This window comes from Chenopodium album, chromosome 2, assembly GCF_948465745.1.
Source record: "Chenopodium album chromosome 2, dcCheAlbu1.1, whole genome shotgun sequence".
NCBI classification, from domain to species: domain Eukaryota; kingdom Viridiplantae; phylum Streptophyta; class Magnoliopsida; order Caryophyllales; family Amaranthaceae; genus Chenopodium; species Chenopodium album.
Window position 1 is genome coordinate 6,617,094 of NC_137835.1, and position 19,459 is coordinate 6,636,552.

General features: G+C 34.0%; 2 protein-coding genes across 2 annotated transcripts; one reads left to right on the forward strand and one right to left on the reverse strand.

The window, feature by feature from the left end:
• The first annotated feature begins 4,865 nt into the window (after positions 1 to 4,865).
• Positions 4,866 to 6,156, forward strand: LOC145581241 (deoxyuridine 5'-triphosphate nucleotidohydrolase-like). Its single transcript, XM_081638286.1, has 3 exons — positions 4,866 to 5,190; positions 5,278 to 5,369; positions 5,756 to 6,156. Exons 1-3 carry the CDS (start codon positions 4,889 to 4,891, stop codon positions 5,998 to 6,000), a joined length of 639 nt encoding a protein of 212 aa, XP_081494412.1. The 5' UTR covers positions 4,866 to 4,888; the 3' UTR covers positions 6,001 to 6,156.
• Positions 6,157 to 7,528: 1,372 nt separating this feature from the next.
• Positions 7,529 to 18,020, reverse strand: LOC145581247 (glucose-6-phosphate isomerase, cytosolic-like). The gene is made up of 24 exons (XM_081638290.1): positions 17,841 to 18,020; positions 17,556 to 17,609; positions 17,393 to 17,469; positions 17,162 to 17,243; positions 17,018 to 17,065; positions 16,699 to 16,854; positions 16,510 to 16,606; positions 16,367 to 16,409; positions 15,605 to 15,672; positions 15,438 to 15,522; positions 14,783 to 14,831; positions 13,764 to 13,836; positions 13,380 to 13,440; positions 13,226 to 13,292; positions 12,908 to 12,964; positions 12,732 to 12,785; positions 12,474 to 12,602; positions 11,088 to 11,151; positions 10,896 to 10,969; positions 10,530 to 10,583; positions 10,378 to 10,446; positions 10,124 to 10,213; positions 9,829 to 9,936; positions 7,529 to 7,994 (listed from the first exon to the last, which is right to left on the reverse strand). Exons 2-24 carry the CDS (start codon positions 17,604 to 17,606, stop codon positions 7,944 to 7,946), a joined length of 1,707 nt encoding a protein of 568 aa, XP_081494416.1. The 5' UTR covers positions 17,607 to 17,609; positions 17,841 to 18,020; the 3' UTR covers positions 7,529 to 7,943.
• Between the last annotated feature and the right edge of the window lie 1,439 nt (positions 18,021 to 19,459).

Consider the following 19,459-nt stretch of genomic DNA (forward strand, 5'->3'; position numbering starts at 1 on the left):
CAAGGTTGACTTCATGGACTAGCGACAGCGGAAGACTTAAAATCATTTCCAACCAAAAATTTAAAAAACATTAGGAAAGTCTAAAGTATTAGTACTACCACTGAGTTAATGGCTTAGGCTTTATTAAAGAACACAACGGAAGACTTAAAATCATTTCGAACCAAAAATTTCAAAACCAAACTTCAAACCAAAATAAACTATCAACCAAAATACTAATTGGAACCATAATGGCCCCAAAAACAAAATACCCACACTTAACGTTTACTAAACATTTTGATCAATTATGATCACTGGAGCAAATTAGTGAAAATATTGGGAGCACTGCTGATAATCAAAACTTAATGATGTGCACCATTGATAAAAGTCAAATCTTTGAGGGTACCAGTGATAGAATTCCAATAAACAATACAATAAAACAGTTCTAAAGACATTGGTAAAAACAAGTAGCTCTCCACCCAAAATCCCTTAACATGCTTCACGCTTCTTTACATACCTGAAAAAGCCTTAAACTGTGCTCACCACAAATGGGTTATCACAAGGCAAGGCCAAGGCCAACAAACACAAATAAAGCACTCACCAACAAAGTTGGGTACATAAACACATAGAAAAATACAATAACATGCATCATCCTAAGCAACATCAGATCAATAAAACTTACCTAGTAGCCAAATAAGTCAATAAACAACACCAACATGACTCACTTGACTCAATATTAGTTCATTATAATTTTAGATAATGCATTAAACAGGTTTCTATCCAAATCATTGCCCCAAAGAATAGGGGTAAATTACCTGGGAGCTAATCGAATAGGCACCTATGTCACTTAATAATAATATAAAAAGGAAAGTACAATGTCTTGTACCCCCTTAGAAGTTATATATGGTCAAATATGCCCTATACGTTCATACTCAAGGTATATACGTTCCAAAATTTTTGGTGCGTCTTCCTTTTTCACATTACGTGATTTACTTTTTAATTAATTGGTGAGACTCATAACTTAAACATAATCCAATACAAACATTCATTAACATACTCAACACAATGATTCAAGCAAATCAAATTAATTAATCTTTAATAATGAGTGACCATATAATCAATCTTTATGTGGAATTCTTTAACTAAGTGCACAAGCACTTCAAAACCTATCCCTCGGTGTATAAACACCTTAAATGCATAAGCACCTCAACATTTTAACTCTGGAGTCCTAAGACACTTACTAAAACCTATTATGTTGACTATAAATATCATGGAATGAACATCAATGCTTACTACTACTGTAGGTTACAAAGATGTCATTACTTTATTCACCGAATTGAAACACGTTATAGTTGTAGATGACAAGTAGTTTAGTTTAGATTGAATCTCGTATACATCATATAATATTTTATAGGCTAAGGAGAAGTCACACTCATTGAGAATGAGGAGAAATAATAAATAAGAAATCTTGGCATCACTGCACCAAAAGTTTCTAGTTAAATTTGATTTCATGACCTTCAAAGCTTTGTCTGATGGTTTATACTACATAAGTTATAGCATCATCAACCCACCACTTGCATTTGTATAATTGTATTTCCTTCATGCAACATAGAATATATGTATATATGACTAAAATCTAACACGTATGATGCTAAATAAGAGAATTCAATATTGTTTTATGATTAAAAAGTTGTTATAGTTTTATCTTCGATAACTAATGTAGAAAATATATCACATCAAGTTATAATTGATCTCATAGTTTCACCTTAATAAAAATTTCAAATAGACAATCGTCTTTCAAAAAAAAAAAAAAAAAAAAAAAAAATTCTAGAAGTGTTGGATTGTTTTATATATATATATATATATATATATCGGGTACCCGAATTATCCGGGACGGGACACGGGTACCCGATTCATTTTCATTTATTTTTAATCAGTTTTTTTAACCTAAAATTTGGTGATCTTGTGCTGGTGCTTGACTTGAATTTGTCTCCATCAAGTCATCGGAATCTGATGATGACATTCTCTGGTTACAAAAAGAAAACAGATGAGTGAATTAATTTAACCAGAACAATGCAAATAACTGAGTGAATCGTGAATTATTAATTGAGTGAATCGTGAACAATGAAAAAAAATCAACAAACTAACTTGAATGAGTGAATCGTGACCGTGACTCCACGAAATAATGAAAATTGAGCAGAGTAGACACGAAATGATTTAGATCTATCAATTGATGATAAATCAAATAATTAGATTCAAAACTACAACAAAAAATACTACAAAAATACCAAGAATAAACTACGAATTACAGTATTAAAACTAACCTTAGATCGAGTCGAATTCGTGAGGATGAATGGAGTCGAGAATAGAGAAGAAGGTGAGTGTTTTTTTTAGGGAGGAAGGTGCAGTGGAGGCGTGAGAGAAGAGAAGATTAGAAGTTAGAACTAAAACCCTAACTTCCTAAGTGAAAGTGAGTAAGTGAAGTGGGCTGGGCAGTGGGAATCCGGGTATTTTTTTTATTTTATTTTTTACTAATCTGGGCAGTAAGAGAAGATTAGTAACAGGTTTTTTTTTTTTTTTTTTTTTTTTTTTTTTATGTTTTAATTTATTAGCGGGAATCCGGGTACCCGACCCGGAAAAAACTAAAAAAAAAGCTAATTTCTCATCGAGTTTTTTGCGGGTAATCGGGTAATCAGGACGGGACAATCGGGTTGGGTTTTTTTGAACACCCCTACCGATAAGCTAATATTACAAAATTCAAATCAAGACCTAGATGGACAAGGATAGACTACAAGAAACAAGATGGAGGAGTCAAATGGATTTTTTTCATTTCCCTTTGGGATATATAGCATCACTGCATAAAATTCTCACTTTCTTCTTTTTACATTTCGAAAACAGCTCGATACACTGCTTCGGTCTCTTGCTCACTTTAGGTCTCTAGCCAGTGCTAAAGGCCTCTCTCTACTATATATAAAAACCAAATTCTAAAAATAAACTCTACCAATCTTCAAACAGTACATCATCATACAAGCAGTTAGACAAGTAACACAATGCCTTTTGTGAGGCCCTTCCTCTTAGGTTACACGTACAAAAAACCTCATGATTACCTTAGTCATTGTTACTCACTCCAATTCTCATTATCTGTCTACTTACCCAATTTTTCCTATCATGCAATATTTGTCACTTCAAAATCAAATAGCAACACTCTATAAGTAATGACCAATGCAATATTATTCTTCAATTTTAACTATCAACGCAATAACTAGCAAAGCCTTAACATGGGTATAATATTAGAACTTGGAAGAATCTTAATGCTTCTTTTTGTTATTTAGAGTACATTTTAAAGTTCTTGGAATAAGTCCATATATATAAACATATCAAATGAGCTAAATTTCGAAATTCAGAAATCATATCATACCCCAATTATTTAATGGGTCCTTCTAACATGTTCATTTATACACTATTTGCAAACAATTGCAAACACAAAAAAACCATACCCCCAAAACTAATTTCTATCAATTATCTAAGCTTCATTAACCCAAAAGGCAATTGCCCAAAAATCATCGTCTTCTTCAACTAAAATGTACTCTTTCTTCACATTTTCTGGTTATGCAAAACTTGACATGAACGATGGAAATTTTCATACAAAAATATACCCAAATACTAATAATTAAATTACTCATAAATAAAATGCAAAATTATACTGCAATATAAAACCAGAAAAATAAACAAGAAAAGAAAAAACCTTGAACATCTTGAAGCTCGGCTTCCAGCAACTCTACCGGAACTTCATTAGTGCAGTCCATTTCCCAAAATTTTCGCTCTTCGCGTATGTAAAATTTGTATTACAACAGAATTTGTAGGCCCGTATTTTTATGAAAAAAACCCAAAATCAGTGAATTACTAACCTAATTTTCGAGTTCCCCAAATTCTCAAAAACCCTAAAAATTGTGAACGGCGATTCCCTAGCTTCGACCTGTTAATGTTTCTCTTTCTCTCTTCGGTTCTTGTTTTTCTCTTTCTTCAAAAACCCTAACAATTGTTAATGTTTTCTTTTCTCTCTTTTTGTTTTTTTATTTTTTTATTTTTTGGTTTTGTTGGTTATTTATGTGAACTAGGGGGCCTATTGCATGTGGTAAGCCTGTAAGAGTTGGACAAGTTTACTGGGCCATATAAACCAATTGTACCTGGTCTTTAATTGGCCCAAATAAATCAACTAGTTTAGTTCAATCCAACATCTAATTGTACTCCGATTTCTTATTGTATTTCTTTAACCTACATTATTTTACAAATACCCCGTCATCTTTTTTATAAAGTTACAACTTACAAATACCCCAACATGGAATAGTAGAATGATTTATCCCTTGTGTCGAAAAATAAAATAAAATAATGATTTATCCCTTGTGTCAAAAAATAAAATAAAATCATGATTTATCCCTAAAAAATACTTGTACCCCATATCTAAATGCAAATCAGAAAACAGAAAATGAGAGATAATTTGGTTTAAAAACTAGTTTAAGAATATTATTGAATCACTTAAAAAAAATGACATTAGAAATTTTGACCTGGGATCATCCAGCCCAAACTAGTTTATTAACTAAAAGGAAAAGTATTACATTTAATTTGAAACTTTTATTCTTAAATAGTGATACATCTAATTAAAAAAAAAAATAGGTAAAGTAGTTCTTTTAATGTATGTAATAAATAAAAGTTAATTATTTAATAAGCTAATTTAACAAGGCTCCTTACTTTATACTCAATCAAATATCAAAAAATTTCAAATTGGAATTGAATATCGGAGATTTCGAAAATGCTCGGCCGGTCATCCCTATGCCCCCTATAACAACAACTCATCAGTATCCGTTTTGTTAAAACCGGTACATACCAACTACTCCCGAAAAACACAGGTAAAATGGCGGGAAATATTGGCGCCATAATTTGGAATAAAATTCCCCAAACCCAAACCCTATTTAAACTGCAAAACCCTCTTTTCCGTATTAATCGTCGCTTCATTCATCACAAACTCATAAAAATGGCAAAAAACAACTCAAACACCCAAAGCCCAGAAATCAAGGAACCTTCAACCAAGCTTCAAAAGCTTCAACCCCATGAAAATGGCGATGAATCCTCTTTCTTCAAGGTCAAGAAGCTCTCAGATAAGGCTGTTGTTCCTTCTAGAGGATCCCCTTTTGCTGCTGGTTACGATCTCTCCAGGTTTCTCTCTCTTCTTTAGGATAATATTATTGATTTGAAACCCCCATTTTTTTGTTTAATCTGGGAAATTATTGAATGGTTTTGCAGTGCGGTTGAATTGAAGGTGCCTGCTAGAGGAAAAGCACTGGTTCCTACTGATTTGAGTATTGCTGTTCCTCAAGGAACTTACGCCAGAGTTGGTAAGTTTTTTCTCTCTCATTCAATTTCCCAGAAAATACCCATGATAATTTGATTGAAGACATCTCTGTTTTCCGTTGTTATTCTTTGAAGCATTTCGTCGAACATATTGTGTGCATGATAAACTTTCTTGCTTCTCTTTTGATAGAACGAACATTTCAACTGCTTGTTTGCCTCTTTTGGCATAAACGAAAATTCCCAATTTGATTTACGTTTTGTTTGATAATGATTGTATGTATTTGGAATTGGACCTCAATTGGTATTTATTTTAAATTCTCAATTTTGCCCAAATTTAACCTAATTAAATGGCACATTTTATTTGCCCACATTCAATTCAACCATGATCCAAATCTTCTGAAATTCTGTTTAATTTTTGTAACATTTGCAGCACCGAGGTCAGGACTGACATGGAAACACTCCATTGATGTGGGAGCAGGAGTGATTGATGCAGATTACAGAGGACCAGTTGGGGTTATCCTGTTCAATCACTCTGATGTTGATTTCGAGGTGAAAATAGGTGATCGTATTGCACAGTTGATCATTGAAAAGATTATAACTCCAGATGTTTTGGAGGTCGAAGATTTAGACTCTACTGTCAGGGGTGCTGGTGGGTTTGGTTCTACTGGTGTTTGAACTGGCTTAGGAATTAGCATTGAAATTGCTGAATGCTGTGAATCTGTGAACCATTTTGCGTATATTACTAGTTTAATTGTACCTTTGAACTTGGTATTCTAGTAATGGCTCATGGTAGAGCATTGATCATCGTAATCGAGTATTTTTACCAATGTCCGCTTACTCTATTGTGCTTCTATAACTTTGTTTACACTTTTGTTCCGAATATTGCCTCATATATCAGGTCACCAGTCTCGCCACTCGTTTACTCTATTGTGCTTGTTTAACTTCGTTTATACACTTGTTCCGAAAGTGTCAAATATTGCCTCACTAGTTTAGGTCACCAGTCTCGCCACTGGTTGAAAATTGCATTTCAAGCTAGGTGTTTTGAATTTCGGATTCTCAGTTGTTTAGTACTGAAACAATCACTACTTCCGCGGGCTGTTTCTGGTTATAGAATATAAGAAACGAGCATAATTATTGTCATTAGACTCTGCAAATCGTGTTTCGTCTTCCATTTGTTGTATAGACAACAGAATCATGCCAACATACACTTTATACAGGTTATTATAGGCAAGGTTTACAGTAATCTAGTAATGCCTGAGCAATAATAAGGTAAAACCATAAAATATCACTACACTGCCGATCAATGAACATTCAGCAAATTTGCATATTTATATAGGTTATTATAGATCATCCAAAAATGAAAAACCCGGTTAGACATCCCAATTTACGAAACAGAACAATGAATAATCGGTTCGTGTACATTTGCATAGCCCTATCGGGCATAGCACAAAAGCAATCAAATAGATACTTAATTGTATAAACTACAATAGTAAAGTTCACTAGAAAACCCATGCCTACAACATAATAAATAGGAAAATTTGTTAAAAAAAAAAAAAAAAAAAAAACCTTTTAAATGCCTTGTTTTGCAAAAAAAAAAAAACCTTTTAAACGGATCTTTGTTAAAAAAATCACCACGATGACTTTTTTTCGTTTGACAAAACCTTCACTAACTTTTCCTATTAACAACTCAATTCAGGTGTTGACTCTTTCTTTTCCCTTACTTGCAGCCTACTATTGGGTACTTTTCCTCTTTTTTTTTGGCTCCCTAATTTTTAACTTCTTATTATTAAATTGAAATTTTTTTATTGCACTTAAATTATTTATAATACCTATTTTCTATTTTGTTTTATTAATTTATATTATAATTAAAATGATATATTAGTGATATGATTTGATTATTATCCTTGATAACCGAACTAGAAACGATGAAACTAGGCACCAAAAGAAGCCATATCTTGTGCACACGAACGAGGCACAAAATGCACCTTTGTCTATAGAACCGTACTCTGGGAAGACAATATAGTCTGGATTGTTGCTAGTTTATTAGAAGTTGGAACCTTTAAAAGAAGATAGGGCATAGTTGTAAGGAATATCAATTTTAGCTCACTGCAACTTTTTTCCTTCTTTGGCTGCAATAAGAAATCAGACCTAGATTCATTATTTCAAGATAATCATCTCATGAATTGAGCATTAAATTCGCCACTGAACACACAAAGAAGGAAATTTATAGTTCTTCATTCCCTCATACAGGAAAAATACTAGTACATCATTCTTCTATAACTTGTCATGAAAATAGAGCTAAAACTTGTTTAAGGAGAACATCAGACACAACAATTTGACGAAGTCGCAGTTAAGCTGAATTGCATTTTATGCCAAAGCAGCTGGACTTGTAACTCATTATTTATTCCGTGTTGCTTCAGAGTTAAATACAACCATTTCTGGCGATCCATTCCTTCAATAAACTGTCACAGTAGTCTCACAGTAACTCATAGGTGTTGGATGCCAGCTCGAAATCTGATTATTAAGGTTTCATAGGAGACTTTATTTGTGAACTTCAAAATAGAGGTCGTTGGCAAACAAAATGGGACAGGCATGTTCAAAGCAAGTGAGCAGCAAGCCTACACCTGTGGTAGCTTGGTCAGAAGCTCAGCAGGGACTTCAGAACTCTCCTGCAAGAAATATGCATGTTAAGATCTAAGTAGTATAACCTCTGATAATTTGTAGTAGAAATTAGTTTAGAATTGAAGTCTTCGAAAAACAAGGCTCAGAACCACCCCTACATTGCCTTTCTATTTGTCAAGCATCGACATCATGCTAGAAAAAAGCATGTCATCCACTAATCACTGAACTCCTCCGTTATTTCACTTTTTTCCTATATCCCAATGAAAATTTTACAATGCTATAGAAGTAAGATTGTGAGGAGTAAATGCCACAAGCAACAAAACCTACTCATTCTGTAAAACATTGTAATAAACTAACCTAAGAAGGGGGAATAGGGGTATTCTAGTATTACTTGGCCAACATTCTTTAATTTTAGTATAAATAGAGATGGAGGGGAAAGGAAAAAAAGTAGGCAGTTTTTTTTGAACTGAATCCTAAAGAGAGTTGTGACCTCAAGTCACTATTTTGAGAGTGGTGATCTAAAAGTAACTAAAAGTGAATAAATATCTCAAGCTATCTTTTGTAAAGGTCATTATCAATCAAATATCAAGCTTTCCTATATTTAACAATAGAATACCCAACACTACAACAGAGTGTTAATACCAAAACCTATGCGATTGTACCAGGGCTGCTTCACATAGCATAAGTCTTACAAACGACCGGGCACCTTTGGGAGATGAGGTGAAAAGGAATGAAAAATGAAGACGAGAGGCAATTGAAGGTTAGAGTATCCACAACTAATTGCCAATCCTCATATAATCATCTACTACGATGATTAAAATTTTCTTTAAAAAAAAGTAGAAATGCACAGAACATAGTACAGATAGACGACAAGCTGTCTTCATAATTACAGATAAAACAAAAAATGCATCAACCAAACAACAAGAAGTCCTTAGTCCCAATATGATTTGGGGTTGGCTAACATAAATCGTCATAAGAAATAGTACGATGTAAAGAAAAGGACATAACAAAATTAAAAATAAAACAAGAAATACATAAACACAAAAATTTTCTTAAATATCCTGTGGAATAACAAAGGTGATTTTTTTTTTTTTTTCATTTTCCATAGGAAATCTCTCTCTATATTTTTTATTATTATTATAATTTTTTTAAAAAGTTTTTCCAAATCAGAACACCTTCACCATTCCTGTCATTATTGTAGTTATCATATTATTGTTCCATCATCCCAAAAGCAGACCTTATGTTTTGAAATTAGACCTTTGCAACAGAAGAATTTCCTGTCCAGATCTATGAATAACAAATGATGATAGTAACTCTGTAACTGTGATAAACAAAGTCCAGTCCTCTTTAGGAGATGAAATAGATCACTCATTTCAGGCAAATAGGGCATCTGGCCACCTAATTTCCCTAAATCTGTGCAGTGTGCAATCTGTGCATAATGCTAGATTGCTTTCATTCCTCTACTCTACTCTCCGTATATCTTCTTCAGACTTAAACTCGGGTAGCATCTTCTATTGCAATAGTGCTGAATTTAATTTGGCAATCCTGCCCCCACATCACAAGGCATGGCTGCTACCACAGTACATAGTCATGCTACATGATTACTATGAATTATTATTGATCACGATTCTAAGTATTTATAAACACTCTCATATTGAATCATTGACATATGCCAACAATGTTGGAGTAAAAATGAGACTACTATACAATTGCCTGTATCAGCTTTAAATGGGGCTTGTGGGCAATAAATTGCATGTATTTGCTTCTTACAATCTTACAACTTCAGAATTGAGTACCTCAGCCACATATAACAATTATGTTTAATAAACAGGAATCTTACTAGGCATATACTAAATATTAGCTGCATGTTACTTATTATACCTGTAGATACTTGGCCAACACTCTTGTAGTACTGAAATTAAAGCCTTTGATAGCTTCTCCATTAGTGCGAGATGCATGAAGCTGTTTCCTAACCTGAGATGCCAGTGACTGCATTAACATAAAAGTAATTAGATACTCAGAAACACAATTTTGAGAGAAATGAGAGAGAAGAAATCAGCTTACAACTTTAAACTCTAAAAAAAGGAACAAAGGAAACGGAAGATCTCACAAAAGTTTACTCCTGAAATTGCCAATACAATGGCCTCATAATAACTGTCATATACAAGCAAATTACCTTTCCTAGCTCAACTCCCCATTGGTCAAAAGAATTAATACCCCATACGAAACCTTCGACAGCAATTCTGTGTTCATAGATGGCCAGCAACTGCAAGATAAATAACAGCTAAATCATGATATTATATAGCATTAATGCTTAAAATATCCTACTGGATCAACAATTAACAAACTGATCACAACATTATCCAAATTGTCCAACATCACAACAAACAAAAAAAATAATATATCTAGAAAGAGGTAAGGTCATCAAACCTGTCCAACATTATATGCAGTCAGAGATGGAAGTAAAAGGCTCAGAGAAGGACGGTTTCCAGTGAAGGTCTGTAAGGGAAGAATGGCAATCAATTATGAAAAGATAGTGTCACAACCTCAAAAGATTACAGAAAAATGAACAGAAAATTCACCTTGTGCGGGACAAGATGTGGAGATACGTTCTCCTTCTGCAACTCTTCTTGAGTCTAAAGAAACAGAACAACAATTAGCTAGCCAACCATTTCCACAATTGAACAATGTGACAAATTTTTTAAGGCAAGAGAGCAGAAGATAACTGATTTAACTTTTACAATACCTTTGTACAAAAAGAAAACGAGAACACTAGATCTATGAATGACACAACTTCAATAAAATCTATGATAATTTACTAAAAATCAAGTAAAATCAATAATATATATAACAAGTACAATCCTTGAAAGAAGATATAAAGTTTGATAGGAGTTATGGAAAGTATGGCCAAAAGTGGATCTAATTCCCAAAGTAAAATAAAAACCAACCTTCCCATAAGCTAGTGCATCTGGCTGTGCAAAGAAGTTAGACATGAGCTCATCATGATTACTCACTACTTCACCTGAAATATATAAGCAACCATCAATGAAGGTAAAAGTCACAACATAATAATACATTCAATAATTAAATGGAATTAAAAGCTCATTCACACAATTAAAATCTGATATGGAGTTCGGTACCTTTAAGATATACAGGTTGCTGACTTTTTGCAACTCCTATAAAATCACAGGGGATAATACGCCCCTGAAGTAACAAAACCAGAACTATCAAAGACATTGTTTATTATCGTACTTATATGCTTATCTATGAACTCTCTTAACTAAAAGTCTAAAAATCAATTAAAAAAGATAAGAGCAAAAAAGCAGAAGAAATTCAATAAGCAGAGCAGAGTGAGAAAGTAAAACAATCAGCAAGGAAAGTTTTATCTGTTGGAACATCAAAATAAAGAAAAAAAGTCAATTAGAATATCTTAATGAACATCTTCATACCTAATAACTGAAATTGCCCCCTAAAAACCTTAGAAGCTTTTCATTTTGGTTAGACACACATTTTATGAACAGTTGCAAAATGTAAATAAAATATTTTTGGTGGTGGATAGAAATCAAAAAGAAAATAGTACAATAAAGTTTTGATATGGGCTGACCGACCAAACAAGAATCTAAAAATACCCCTCGTTGCCATATGAGTATTCATAAAACATTGATACAGAAGTATACTAAAGGCACTGGAAGCAAACCTTTTTTTTCTGGATGCTACTGGTTTTAAGTGTAGCATCAATGCATGCTTTCCCAATGTTACCATCTATTCACCCCTCTCCTCTCCTCTCCCCCAACCCCCCCCCCCCCCTCTCTCTCCCAGTAGCTGTACTGTTACCTTCTTCACCTTTGATTAGCATAACCCAAAGTAACATCACAAGGCTTTAAAGCATCATTCTAGCTTACATATTATTTCACATTCTCCAGGATTATTAGTCAATCATTAACACACAAAGTTAATCAAACATGAAAGCATCTTCAAAGGTCAATCTTGGTAGCTTTGGCTGGAATATTGAGATATCAAGATTGTCAACCAGAAAATTATTTGCTTTCATACAGTATGGCCACTGGGGGGGAACTGATTTTTGTAGCCTCCATCCCTCAAATTTCTACCTTTTAGGCTGTCCTAAAATATCTTTAAATTTTTATGTTGGGTTATATGCAACAAATTTTTTTTCTTGCTCTTTCCATCAAATCAATCATTTTTTTCTCTTTATCACGATATTTCATTATTTTTCTCTAATGTATTCCAATTTTTGTTCTACTTTTGTTAGAAAAAAATTGCTGGTAAATAAGAATGCTTTATCACAACATTTCATGTTGCTGGTAAACAAGGATGCATTTCATGTTCCAAAACAGGCAATGGCACTCGATTTCAATATTTATATTAACTGAGCACAGTCAACAACAAGAGTATGAATTGAAGTAGAGAACTTAATAAAGGCATAAAGCACATAATGATTAAAAAAAATCATAAAAATTTGACACTAAGACCAATATAATAATACAACATAATATAGATTATATAACCTGATGAATTAGCTGATAAAAGCTGTGTTGTCCATTTGTTCCAGGCTCACCAAAGTCAATTTCACCAGCCTCAAAAGGCAGCACTACACCATCTATTGAGACACCTTTTCCATTACTTTCCATGCTAACCTATGAAAAGTCCAACTCAAGAGTGTTGATTAAAGACAGAATTTGAACTCCAAGGAGCATAAATACTAACTAATTAGATGAATAACATGAATTAATTGCTACAAAAAAAAATGGAAGTGATATACATGCCTGTTGAATATGAGGAGCAAATTTTTCCAATGCTTGACAATATGGCAATATAGCCTGAATGTTGAAAATATGGAATTATCAGTCAAGTTTCCCATTATGGTAACAGTTGCTGAAAACATCCAAGTCAGAAATCCAATCACAACTTATTGTACTTCTAGTAGACAGTGAACACTTACTCTTGCTGGATGTCCAAGAAATGAAACATTCCAAACGCTCAACAAACCTAAAAGAACCTGAAGCACATAATAACAGCATCAAGTATGATATAGCAATTAGTTGCAAGAACTTTGATGCATGACTCATTATCCAGACATGATAGCCTGATCCGTAAAAAAAGCGAAAATGTACACATGTATTACATTCAGCAATATACCATCTGACCAAGCAATTCAGAGCAGATAAATCACATAATGTATCAAGCAATGACAAGCCAGTAGCACATCCTTCAAAACAGAAAAGAAATTAAATAAGGATATTAGCAGGTAGGCAGTTACCGGTAAGTTTTTCTCAAAGGGTGCAGAATAGAAATGTTGATCAATGCTTGAAGCTCCCTTCAGAAACCTTGAGCCCAAAGATCAGAAGGTATTAACTATAAAGTTATGTTATATAAAAAACAACTAATAAGAAAATATGAGCAAGGTAACATACTTCTCTACAATAGAAAACCCATACTGAAGAGACAAAGGCAAAACTCCAACTGCACTACATACTGAAAGAAGAAATCCATCATTAGAAAACTTATATGAACTAGGGTGGCTAACACGCGCAATGCGCGCGTGCCATAGCTAGCCATGTTAGGGGAACTCTTTCAGTTTGACCTTATATAACAAATTTAGTTATTGGCAGCATTAATGAGGGAATATATGTAAGCAAATTATTTCGGGGTATAAATGTACGGAATGACCCCAAATCATTTTGGGACTAAGGCTTTGTTTTTGTTGTTGTTGTTGTAAATGTACGCAATGAGGCAAATATATAAATAAACATTTTAGAGGTTACAATTCTCTTACATGAAATTTTAAGTACGCTTACCACTATATCTGCCTCCAACCCAGTCCCAAAATGCAAAAGCATTTTTAGGATCAATGCCAAATTTTTCAACAAGCTGCAAGGAAAACAAAACCACATTATGAGCGGGAGGTCTCCAGACTGATTAATCTCTGTTACATCAGTTTATAGAAAACTTCTGTGTCTGCAGATACATAGGTGTTAGACCAACACGTTTTCCTAAACTTATGTTTCATACCCCCCCCCCCCCCCCCCCCCTCAATCTTCCATCAAAATGAACAAATTATGATGAATAAATTAAATCCCTTTTTTACCATATGCATGCTTACATCTATATATGCAAGTCAAGCTCCAAAACTACCTATCTTATTAAGAAGCTCCTTCTCACAACTTCGGAGCCTTTCCTCCATGCTGCCCCCACCCCACCCCAAAAACCCTTTTTTTCTCAATGGCACGGCATAAGCCAGCATGCTGCTTTGATCACTTTTTATATACTTACTAATTAAAAACCAACAGGTCATCCTGGTAGAACCCAAACAGGATCCCTCTCAGGAACATAAACAAACAATCATATGAGATTTGTTTGCATTTAGAGACAAAGAAAAGTCATGAGGTTACAGAGACCTGAATAAAGTCTTCAAATTCAAAATATATTTGGAACTGTGGAAGAGAGGTCACTCTAGGTAGAATTGAATTCTTCTTTATATTGATAACTTTGACACTTGCTCAGTGCCAGTACGCCCGGGTACTATGCACAGAGACAGTAATTCTTCTCGTTGCATACATTTTTCATAGTTCCTTTTTTCCTTTTAAACAAAAGACTAATTTAAATCCATTCTTCAATTGAAAAACGGTTATAAAACATGGAGTCGGTTATCTGAGATTAAATATTCAGAACTGTAATAATTTGATTCACATCCAATTCCAATCAGACAAAGTAGCAATGAAATCAAATTAATAACTATTGTCCCTAAAGTAAGATATGACAAGGAATAAACAAAGAAAGTAAAACATAAAGTCCAATTTAAAAAGAGACGCATCACCGTCAGATTAGTGCTAACAGCAACCATATGTTTTGCAACAGCTGCAGGCCTGCAATAACAGCATAACCATGCAAGTATCAAACCACAGAGGAAGAAAAAAGATCTAAAAGTAAGAGTTCAGCATATAGAAGGGCACAGTAATAAGACTTTATTGTGCAATAACACACTGCCACTAAACCATCAGAAAATACATAGATTCCAAATGTTAGATGCCTTATCCAAGATGCCACAAAGAAGTAGAATGATACTTTTCTATTATATCTTTTCTGCCTTTTGGTGACCTTGGCCTCCATCAGGTATGTATAAGTTTAACTTTGATGCTCGTATTATAGAGGGCAAGTATGTGGGCTTAGGCGTTGAGGTAAGAAACTCTGATTGAGCACTGGTGTTAGAGGCAGCAAGATAACGGCAGGTACAATTGGAGTGTGGAAATGGCAGAGACCTTGGTGGCTAGATTTGCACTACAGATTGAAAGGAGGTTCAACTTCAATAACAATTTTTAGTTTTAATTTTCCCCTCAAAAAAAAAAAAAAAAATCACATCTGCATAGTTAGCTACATTTTCCAAACTGGCTCCAGCGTAATCCGGACACTTGATAGTCAGAATTTAAATTATAAAGCTTAATTGCAATATGATTGGAGCATTATTCACTTACCCAAGTGCAGAGGAAATCCATTCTCTAAGTGTTCGAGCATTCAACATGGTTTCAGCAGTTGTGAAAGTCTTCGACACAACAACAACTACATTACCCAGTGAAAAATCAATACTTTAACTGATAAATTGCCAGTAGCAAGACTAGAAAAGAATATTAATAACACTTGCCTAGAGTAGTCTCAGGATCCAATCCAGTAATATTTCTTGCAACGTCAATTGGATCAACATTTGCCAGACTGCAGCATAAGAAATTAAAGGACGCATTAGGCCCTACATCAGCAGACATCGTATGAGTGGGAATGTTGGAACTTTACACTAGTAATAGAAGCTTAAAAGCCATTCATACAATCATACATCTTATCAAGAGATGTTTTCAAGTACGCAAGCCAAAAAAAGTTTATTGCATTTCTACCATCAGCAGCCTCAACCTTTAGGTTTGCACAAGAACTCATTAGTGACCAGACTAGATATATGCACATAATGACCAAAAAATCCTTACCTCCTATCATCATTAAAAATTTGTAAGAATATTGTGTTCTAATGATCTGCTACATTCTGCTATTCTTCATATTTACTTATTTTGATATAACAGAACAACTGTACTAGAACCATAAGTTGGGCCAATAAAGAGTGATATCAACCTTTTTCCAATAAGCAGGAATATATTTCCCAATAAAATCAGTTCATGGCTACTATAAATCTCAATTAACCATCTTGATGCCTCAAGATGCTCTAGAAGCAACAAAAAGCCCTGTTTATCCTTGGATGTTAACCATTAACCCATAGCTCCTTGGCCTTTTTTTAGATGCAGGCAAAGATTTACGTATGTATGTATGATACGTATCTATGATACATGAATGTCCAAAAATAATTTCTTTGCTTCACATGGCTTCTGGATAGTAGCAAGTACATAAGTTTTAAAAGACTTACAAGCGTAGCTGACGCCCTTTTGCACATTCAGCAGCCTCAGGTTCTATATTTGTCGCAAATCCAAGTAAAAGATAATGTGAGATAATGTAGGTTACAGTCAGCCTTTAATTTAGAGCAATTATGAAGAGCCTGAATGTTCCAACCTGTTTGGAGAGCTGTGTGAACAAAGAGTGGTCCTAAGAAGCTCCCTCCAATACCAACAGCAACTACATTTGTCAGTGGTTTCCCTGTGACTCCAACCTAAAATTAAAAATTAATCAATTCTTCTCAAATCCAAGTTAACAGACACCAAAGGCCAAGGGATTTAAATAGGAAGAAAAGATTGTAGCTACCCATGAACCACTTCGGACTTTCTCAGAAAAATCCCGTATTTTATCCAAAACTTGCCACACATCAGGGACCACGTTCTTCCCATCACTGTTTATCACTGCATCTCTTGGTGCTCGAAGAGCAACATGGAGAGCAGACCTATTCTCGGTGCTATTAATCTGATGGCATTTAATACATATAAATGAAATAATCAGAAGAGAAACTATGTTGCTTCGCTAGACAAGAAAGTAGAAATCTCCAAAGCAGTTAAAAGATGTGACTCTTGCGAAACCTAAGATATAACTATGTTCAAACAATATACATTATCATCATTGAACTTACATGCTCTCCATTAAACATTCGATTAATCTTATCTTTGAGATGGGCAGCCTGCCAAATAACAATTACATTCAGTTAAATATAAAAATTATACGAGAATTAATCATAATTCAAACTCATTATATTATAAATTGCCTTCTAACCCACCTCTGCCAGCTGAAACAACTTATTTGTGGTGTCAAGAGTAGCATTTTGCCGAGAGTAATCTAACAGCAACCCATCAAATTCACTTCACCAATTATAACAACAAGAACAAAATATTATTATAAATTAATTTGCACAATAATCTAAGCTACAATATATAATTCCTATATAATAACAATCATATTCTTATATTTCCATACATCCAAATAAGAAAAATGAGTGTGATAAACATACACCATCATGGACTTGCATCTGTCAGCATCATTCATCAAATCACGAAGATGGGTCTTCTTAATTTCAGCAACATGGGTCTAAACATAATTTTTTAAAAAATTAATTAATCCACAAAATTAAATTAAAAATCAAGCAGGAAACTTGTGTAATCAATAACAATTACCTTCAAATTTTGCCAAGAATCTGTGTCACATATAAGTGTAGATGGTGCCATATTCTGTATTTGATTTACAAAAACTTGGATCAAAAAAATTTCTCCAATTCAAAGGCACCCAAATCAACCAACCCAATAATTCGTATTATTATATAGTTTAATATATAAAATTTACAAGTGTCAAGAACTAAATAAATCTAGCGCATTTTATTCCGGATTATTAATTAAAAAAAAAAACGGTATTAGAAAAACAATCAGATATAGAAAGATGAGAGAGAAGGATATAGCTCTTACAGATAATGGAAATGGCGAAGGTTAAATTTTTGGATTAGGAATTTGTGGGATTATCGAGTGATAGAGAAGATTAACAATATTTTGAAGGAATAGAAGAAGCAGGCTTTCAACGCATGACAACGGCCTTATAAAGCTAATACGTGGGTTTCTGTCAATTGTTGTGTGCTTGTCTGCTTGATGCAATGTTTTGATGATGTGATGGCTTTGGGGTTGGGGACAATGGCCATTAGAAGTGTCAACGGGTCGGATTTATGTTGACCATAAGTGTATGGTTCGGTATGGCTAGAGGGTAGAGGTGATTAAAAAAATCGAGTTAGGTCAAGCCTTAACATCATATCTCGTGCCCAAAAAAAAAATGAGTTTGTCAGGCCAAAGCGGGCTTTTCGAGCTGTGTTTGGATTTTATTTTTTTATTTTTTTTTTTTTTTACTAAAAATGTGTTTTTAGACTTGCCTAAACCCTATTTTCGAGTTGGGCTGATTTGATCACCTCTAGTATTGAGTATGAGTTTGTTTAAGATATAATATTGGCAGTAATGGTATGACACTGTAACTTTGGATTTTACTCTTCACTTAGGTAGAGGTTCTCGTATGACCCACCGTGATTAGGCTTACGATGATTGAGACAACTAATTGAATGACACACGGGTTGGAATGTTGGATATTTCATGTGATTTTTATGTCATGGGTAGACTTCTTAATAACATCGATTGATATGAGTATATGATGTATTTAATAATGAACGTAAGGTTGTGTGTAAAAAGTTTAAATTTTGATTTGCATCCAAATTAGAATCACAATGAACAATATAACAAGTCATAATAGAATTTGAATTTGTATTAATTTTGAGATTGGCTTTTTAAATAAGCATTTGTTTGTAACAATGTGAGTAATTTCATACGTTGATTATCACTTAGGGCTTGTTCACAATTACATAATTTCAGTTTGGTTCAGTTCAGCTCCAATCAGTTCAGTTCAGCTCAGCTCCTAATTTCCCTCCATCATAAAATATTCATTTCAGCTCAGCTCAGTTCAGTTCAGTTCAGTTCAGCTTAGTTTAGTAAATGTGAACAAGCCCTTAGCTTAGCAATAGGGAATTAAAATAATTCAGATGTGTCACCTTGTTAAGTGGGAAATAATGTTAATGGGCAGGGAAAGCCTATGACCTAAATGTACTCACCTTTGACACAGTTTCACTATTCCCTCAAATAAGTAATCTTGTCATCAACCACATTACAATAATTTTAACGGAAATTTCACCAAATGTCACTGAGCAATTTAAAAATTCACCAAATGTCATCGGACTTTTCAGATTTCACCAAATGTCACCCAGTTTTTAAAAAATTCACCCGGTGCCATTAATGACCAACGCCCGTTAACTCCGTTAGTAATTAGGGGTTAATCATGCTACGTGTCATGAGATAATTGGAACATTTATCTTAATTCATAAAAAAAAAATAAAAAAAAAAAGTTAGAAAAAAAAAAAATTTAAAAAAAAAACCCAAAATTTTCGCAGCCACCCCGACCACCGCCAAACCCTAACCCCTCCCCTCATCTCGCCGGAAAACGGCCGGTCAACACCGGAACCACCAATAATCGGCCGGCCGACCCTGTAGCTCCC